Below are 8,353 nucleotides of genomic sequence, written 5' to 3' on the forward strand. Positions count from 1 at the left end.
GCTATTAGAGCCTATCACATAAAACCAAATGGACAGATTTTTATGTCTTGTAATAAGATTCCATTAGCTCTTCTCTTTCCAGATTTCAGCATTTGCTCCTCAGAACCCACAATAATAAAACATTGAAACTGATGAATGTTGTCCATGTTTCTGCCTGACAGTGAGGCAAATGAGGTATTTACACATTGTATTTCAGAAAGTAAAATATGAGCACTTAATTTATACAAAGCTATTTCAGTGGCTGCTGTTATACAACTTGTGGTCACTTGGAAAAATGGGAAAGTAATTTTAAGACAAAATCCAGTAGTATCCCAGAGCAAAGTTTGCTAAGGATGCACATTTTCATTTGACAGAAGTTTTTAACACATCAGATGCTACCTAGAACTTCACAAAATAGATTTCATTGCTTAGCATATTATGCCATAAAAAAAAAAAAAAAGTGAGATTCATTAGATCTCCAGAAAGAGCATTCTGAAGATAATATCCATCGGCCATGTTTGAGCAGCAGGTCTGTAGTAGTTTTAGTTGTTTGTTGTTTTTTTTCGTCAAGGCTACACTTTGTAGCAATGGCATATGCTAAACACAAAGCATTCTTCTCAGAGATGAAAACAATATAAAGCCTCTATATGTTATTTGCAGAAAAATCCTAATAGAAACTGCTGGGTAATTTAATCACTTAAAATAACTCATAAGAAGAACTATCATCTTTTACTTGGTACAGAGAAAGAAGTTTGAGTATTACAATTACTAACCCTGAATTAATTAAGCCCTAATTATTGCTAATATTACTAAGCCCTAATATTCCTAAACCAAAAATTTTAATGAGTCAACAAAAAAACAAAAAAAAAAAAAAAAAAAAAAGAAAGAAAGCATGAGTACAGAAATAGAACTGATTTACAGCCTGTTTAGAATAAGATGACATCTATTTGCTCTCTATGTGTTCCTGTTTTTCTATGAGGCTGAATTTTGCTCAGAAAGTACAATATCACGATAAGCCAACCATTCACGATATAGCATCTGCTAACATACTTGTACCAAGTTCAAACGTAGAACAGCACTGAATGCTCACTGCTAACACATTTTACCAATATAACTCTTGAAGATGGAGGAGAATGAAGATTTGGAAAGTACTAGAAAAAGATTATTGTTTTCAGCCCTGGAGGATGAAAAGACACCAAAGTAAAATATCTAACAAAGTAGCTATTACAGATTGAAAGCACAGCTGCCCTTAAATATCTTTTAAAAATACCAACAAAGGAAAGCAGAAACATGGATCTTTACAAAAGCTCTCACTTACCATATTGAAGGTGCTTCTGTTCCACTGATCTCTAAGAAGTCATATCCTTCTTCCAACTGGAAGTCAGTAAAAATCAAAGCAATTGTATCTCCTGGCTCAGCCAATATGGTCCAGGTGCAATCAGCATTATTTTCATACTCTGAAGGGAAGTGAGGACTTGAAATAGTTCCGCTTGTCCCACGCAGTGTCCCTCCACATGCTCCTTCAGCTGATGAACAGAATAGTGATTACTAATGCAACTGCATTGTAAATAAATAAAGCATCACCCTGTTTCTGACTTACTGAACCAAGCCTTTCTCTGCTGTGCATACAGCACCCCCAAATATACACATACAGAGAAAAAAAAATCTCTTTCCAAACAAAACAGAAAATTTTCTGGCATTAGATCAACAGATTTTTGGTTTCTGTTCTTTTTTGTTTGATTGATTTCTTTCTTTTTTTTTTTTTTTTACTTCTTTTCTTTAGCTCCAGGACAAACAAGGATAAATTCAGCAGAGACATCTAGTACAAGGTGATTTGAAGAAACCATAGTTTGGTCCTATGAAAGTATCCACAGAGGTAACCTAAGAAACACCTGAGCAGAGAATCACAGAAATTCAGTTTGGCTCCATTGTATGGATTTAAAAATAATTCTAATGTTCTATTTAATTTCTTGGAATTGTAAAGAACTGTAGAAAAATATATATATATATTCCTATAGATTGAAAATCTCTTCTAATCTAGGAAGCATTAATAAAATCACATAATTCATTCTACATTATTTGTTCTGAATTGGGATGTTTACAGATGGCAAATTTTCAATGCTTTGTTTCCAGATGGAATTTCTCAGTTCACATGTCATCAGCTGATAATATTTTTTCTATTTTATGGTTATTAGCTAAATTTTAAAAACAGAGCATAATAATCTTTTGTTCAGTCTGGAATGATGTTCAATATGCTTACAAAACAGAGTTTGACAGATTTTGCTGTTCCCCCAAGATTTTATTGAAAGCTTTGAAAATATTCTGAGTGTTACTAACACTGAGCATTAAAACAATTAAAAACAAATAGATAATGATAAAAAAAACCATAACACACAACCCATGCAATTCATAGATATAAAAAGTTAAAAATTCATTGAGTAGCTTTCAGTGTGTTACAATGTGGCTATGGAAGCTATAGCAACAGCAACTAAAATATTTCTGCATAGGTGAATGATCAGAAGATAAATGTTTCATTTTTACCCATTTTATCATCTCTACTTACTGCTATTATCATTAGGCATTATTTACATAATATAAGTGCATGTGGAGATTTAAAAACAAATAGCTTGACAAGGTGCATGACACAAGGAACTTACAGTCTAATTAGAATAATAACTGAATAGCTAATTAAGGTAGCATAAGAATAGGAGTAGAATTGCTCCTTTCAATCACAGTTGAAAGACTGTCAGTGAAAATGAGTTATAAGGGAAGATTTGAAGGAAAAAGGATTCATTTGAATCAAAGGAAGAAGAAAACTGGCTGGACATTTTAAAAAGGAGACTACTGAAAAAGGGCAAATAGATAATAAAGGACAAAAATTAAAGGGAGGACTGGGAGCAAATCAGAAACAGAATATTTTATTTAATACTTAAGCACTCTACAGGACAATGGTGTGACTAAAAAGGAGAAAAGATTCTGAATACATTCAAAAAATTATCTTTCCCCCCCCCCCCCTTTTTTTTTTTTTTTTGCATTTATTTGACATAAATCAGAGAATCATGGCTTGGGTTAGAAGGGATGTTGACGATAATCAAGTTCCAACCCTTGCCATGTACAGGGCTACCATCCACTAGATCAGGCTGCCCAGAGCCCTATCCAACCTACCCTTGAATGTCTCCAGGTATAGGGCCTCCATAGCTCTTCTGGGCAGCCTGAGCCAATGTTTCGCTACCCTCTGAGTGAAAAATCTCTTCCTAACATCTAAGCTAAATCTCCTTTCATTTAGTTTAAAAACATCCCTCCTTGTTCTATCTCTATCTACTCATGTAAAAAGTTGGTCTTCCTCATGCTGGTAAGTTCCCTTAAGTACTGGAAAGCCACAATGAGATCTCCTCACAGCCTTCTCTAAGCCCAGCTCCCTCAGCCTGTTCTCACAAGAGAGGTGCTCCAGTCCTCTGATTATCTTTGTGGCTCTTTTCTGGACCCGGTCCAGCAGCACTATCTGTCAGGAACCCCAGACCTGGATGCAGTACTCCAGACGGGGCCTCACAAGGATGAACTGGGGGGGAAATACCTTCCCTTAATCTGATGACCACTGCCCTTTTGATGCTGCCCAAGATACAGTTGGCTTTCTGGGCTGCAAACACACAATACTGTTGGCTCGTGTCAAGATTTTCATTCATTTTTCATTTACTCAAACCCCAAAGTCCTTCTAAACAGGGCTACTCTTAATGACTTCTTCTACCAGTCTGTACACATATCTGGGATTGCCCCAGTCTTCCACTTGGCCTTGTTGAATGTCATTAGATTCACAAAAACCCATTTTTCAAAGCTGTCTAGATCCCTTCAGATGGCATGCTTCCTTCTGTTGTGTCAACTGCATGACTCGGCTTAGTGACATCAGCAAACTTGCTGAGGGTGTACTCAAACCCATGGGCTAGGTCTTTGATAAATATGTTAATAAGTACTGATCCCAGGACTGATCTTTGGATAATACCACCCGTGATCAGCCTCCACATAGACACAGAGTCATTGACTAAAAGCCTCCGGCTGTATACATCCAGCCAATTCTTTATCAACACAGTAGTCCAGCCTTCAAATATGTATCTCTCCGATCTAGAGATGAGAATATGGTGTGTAAATGTATACATCCTTAGCTACCACAAACTTGATAAAAACTTCATAATTTGTTGGAACACAAACAGAGGAGGGCAGTTCTTTTCACTAAATACAATGTCTTCTTGTCTGGGCCCTGTTATTTTTTTTTCTTCTCATTCAGTTCCTGGCCTGCAGTTCAGTGCATACTGAAAGAGCCATTGTGCCGCTGATGGAAAAGGCAAGTGGGAAACTTAAAGAACTGATGCATAAAGTCAGGGATCAGAGTTAAATTCCTGATGCACAATACATTTAAAGATAAGAATTTTAAAATTATATAATATATAATAAGAAAGGAAAATTGTGATTTGTTATCCAGTAATATCTAAAATTATCTTTTCTTCCATTTTTATTTTAAACTCTGTAGTTTTAAAGCACTTCACATAAGATCATCAACAGAGCAAAGAACAAATTAATTTCATACATATTCTGCCAATATTTCAGTACAGAATGTAACAGCTAGTTATTGATTTTCACTGTGGTCATCATCCGTATTAGAGTTTGTGTGAACCATTAAACAACAAAAACTGCTGATTTCCACCTCTATTTTTCAAGTTTTACACTTGTTCATGCTTTGCCATAATTGTGTATATTTATGTACCTAGTTAGCTAGTTATTTTAGGAATCAAAATAAAAGAATAGTTAGGATAGGAGTTCCAGTTAATAAAAGCGTATAGGTTATATCTGTACCTTTGAAAGACAGAAAGGATTATTTTCTCATCCATATACTTAGTTATCCACATATTTCCTCCATATTCTTAATTATCCATATACTTCCTAGGTTGTCCAAAATGCTTTGGTACTGGGTATGTGCCATTACATTTTGCTATGACAACATTTTCAGTGACATCATCTCCCATTGTGCTTAAACTGGCATTAAGTAACGTATTAGTGGGAATTTCAGTACTACCCATTATTTATGCTGCAGTGCACTGTACTAAGCTTTGAGCAGTAAAGCTTTGACTTTTACAGCTGACAAGGAAGGCTATGTAGCTAATTATTTCTGGTAATCACATACAGAAGTCTAAATTTATACACTGTACACTATCAACAAAAAATGGAGGATCTCAGTCTGTTCCACCTATCTGCCCTGGAGCGATGTGTTGCTTTTTAATCAATTCAAGAACAGCATTTCTATGAGATCTGCAAGGAACCAAATTAACACAGAAGTGGAAAGCAGATATTAGTCAGGTAGGAACACATAAATCTGTATTGCCACTGACATATGTTTTATGTTCCAAAAGCCTATGGTTTCCAGGTTTCCTCGTACGGAGACAGCATCCACTCTGAGGCAACCAAACTGTTGAATGCTGTAGCACAATAAGTCACATAAGAGTTAGCATAGGCAGGCAGGATGTGCCAACACTACTTTCGGGTAGAGTTTGGCCTTTTGGGCATAAGTTGTGTTTCACCAGCAGGCCTAAGAGCTAGTTCACCTCTTGGGTTAGTCACTCTCCTTGGCCACAGTTTTCTCTATTTGATGCTTCTGTGAAGTTAGGACATTGCATGGAAATCTTAATGCATTGCTGTGCTAGAAGCAATTTTATAGGATATACTGCTTCAGGCTTCAACAATTCAGACTCTTAAGTGATTAACAAATTGGTTGTTAAAACATGCAAGTAATTAATTCTAAGCACTCATGGTTATTTTGAAGTTATGAGCAACTGCACAAACTGCTGTTTCTATCAGTGTAAATGACTACTTGAAGTGTAAAGCTACAAATATTTGGATCTTTCAGTGGTAAGATTTAAGTGCTTGAAACTAAGAAAACATGCATATTAGATCAAGTGTGCATGCAAATACATACGGCTTGCACCACTTGAAAATAAAATACATACAGGAAATACAAGTAGTCTAGATAAAACAGTAACAAATATATCATAGAATCATCAAATCACGGAATGGCTTAGGCTGGAAGTGACCTTAAAGATCACCTAGTACCAATGCCTCTGCCATGTACAGGGCTGCCACCCACTAGATCAGACTGCCCAGGACCCCATTGAACCTATGCTTGAATGCCTCCAAGTATAGGGCCTCCACAGCTCCTCTGGGCAATCTGAGCCAGCACCTCACTACTCACTGAGTGAAAAATTTCTTCATAACGTGTAAGCTAAATATCCCTTCGTTTAGTTTAAAACCACTCCTCCTTATCCTATCACTATCTACTCATGCCAAAAGTTGATCCTTCTCCTGTTGATAAGTTCTCTTAGGTACAAGAAGGCCACAATGAGATCTCCTCAGAGCCTTCTCTTCTCCAGACTGAACAAGCCCAGCTCCCTCAGCTTCCTCACAAAAGAGGTGCTCCAGTCCTCTGATCGTCTTTGTGGCCTTCCTCTGGATCTGCTCTAACAGTTCTACATCTTTTTGTGCAGGGCCCCCCCAGTAGGGACACAATACTCCAGGTGGGTCCTCACAACAGCAGTGCAGAGAGGGACAATCATCTCCTTTGCCCTGCTAGCCATAATTCTTTTGATGGTGCCCAAGATGCAGTTGGCATTCCAAGCTGCAAGTGCATACTGTTGGCTTGTGAAGATGTATATACAAATAAAAAGAATCACTATGTAATTACTGCAGATAATGAAAAATATTACTTTTTTTCTGAAAATCATATATCCTATTTTTTTTTTAATGTTGGCCCACAACATCTAAGGTTGTTTGAGATATGGCAGTAGAGGCTGAACCTTCCCACCAATATACTATTTACTTTTGTTGCCATTTAATAAACAGCAGAGGGGCAGTCTGACAAAATGGTGTCTGGCATGAAAGTGCATATAAAGCAAGAGTGTAAGAGAATTCCTCATGTGGAAAAAATTGTACCCATTGACGTCTATTGATGCCTGGTGAAAATTTATGGAGACCAAACAGTGGATGTGAGCACAGTGAGGTAGCGGATAGTGTGTTTCAACAGTGGCAACAAGAATATGAAGGACCACGTTCTGGAAATGCACAGCTGTCACACCATGAAATGCATCTCAACCAGTTAAGTCACACGAATCAGCAGATTATGATCACGAACTCTGCAGAGAGCGAATATCAGCTTCAATATGTTGAAAATGATGACAGTAACATTGTAATATTGCAAAGTTTGCACCAAGTGGAGCACACCAGTGTTCACAGGAACAGAAAGAACACCATATGCAAGTTTATCAGGTGCTACTGAACAAATTCGAGGCAGAAGGTGATAGTTGATTATTTGGCTAAGTCAGCCAACTAATTAACCATCAAAGGATACAGTTTTACTTGCTCATATTCAATCATGCTTTAGTCTTGTATAGATCTTATTTGATAATTATAGGACAAGGAGGAATAGTTTTAAACTTAAACAGGGGAGACTAAGGCTAGATGTTAGGAAGGAATTCTTTATTCAAAGCATAATGAAGCATTGGAACAGGCTGCCTAGAGGAGCAGTGGATGCCTCATCCCTTGAGGCATTCAAGGTCAGGTGGGATGAAACTGGGCTGCCTGATCTAGTGGATTACAACTCTGCCCAAGGAAGAGAAGTTGCAACTAGGTCTTCAAGGCCTCTTCCAACCCAAAACATTCTATGATTCCATTACTTATTTTGGATAGTTAAAAGCCAAACACTGTCTTTCTTTTCTGTGTTTTAAGAACTGGAAACTCATAAAAAAATTACTTTTTCTTTCCTATAATTACTTGGATCTAGATATATTGTAGCACAGATGAGTGTCCATCAGTTTGCCTGTTTCTCAGTTTCTTCTTTTGCTGTTGATGATCTCCAAATTAATTAAATAATCTTTAACCCATGCATCTGAGATGAATTTTCTTTCTCTCTCTGGGCTTTTCAAAGGAAACTTCAAAATAACTCTGATTTCAAGTACAGTGGGATTTTGTAAAAATTGCAGAAATTATCATGGTTAGTTAACGTCATGGTTTTGTAATTTTTGCTATTGGTATTCCACATCATAAAAACATGCAAAGCACGGGTAATTAAAGAGTTAATAGTCCAGATACCTGGATCTCAAAAGAGAAGAAGAACTGCATATCCCAGAGCACCCCATGACCAGAGAGGAAGGTACATCATGGAAGTCAAGGGATTTGGTCCATTAATTTTTTTTTTTTTTTTTTTTTTTTTTTTTTTTGCTTTTGCTCACTGCCTGGCAGAGTGGGGGGATGCTTCCAAGCCGTATGCTTTTCAGGTTTGCTTGGTTTCAGAAAATTCTCTCTCCCTCTCTCTCCTATTTTATTTGATTTATTAGTT

At 37.0% G+C, this 8,353-nt stretch overlaps 1 protein-coding gene across 1 annotated transcript in view; it reads right to left on the reverse strand.

Moving 5' to 3' along the window:
* Positions 1-8,353, reverse strand: part of CSMD1 (CUB and Sushi multiple domains 1) — a 988,742-nt gene that overhangs the window by 449,016 nt on the left and 531,373 nt on the right. Inside the window, exon 5 of the mRNA XM_042815127.1 lies at positions 1,298-1,505. Within this exon, the coding sequence (XP_042671061.1) occupies positions 1,298-1,505 (208 nt within the window). The remainder of the gene's footprint in view (positions 1-1,297; positions 1,506-8,353) is intronic.

This window comes from Centrocercus urophasianus, unplaced genomic scaffold, assembly GCF_019232065.1.
Source record: "Centrocercus urophasianus isolate 14NV4802_14NV808 unplaced genomic scaffold, USGS_Curo_1.0 seq_10, whole genome shotgun sequence".
Classification (NCBI taxonomy): Eukaryota; Metazoa; Chordata; class Aves; order Galliformes; family Phasianidae; genus Centrocercus; species Centrocercus urophasianus.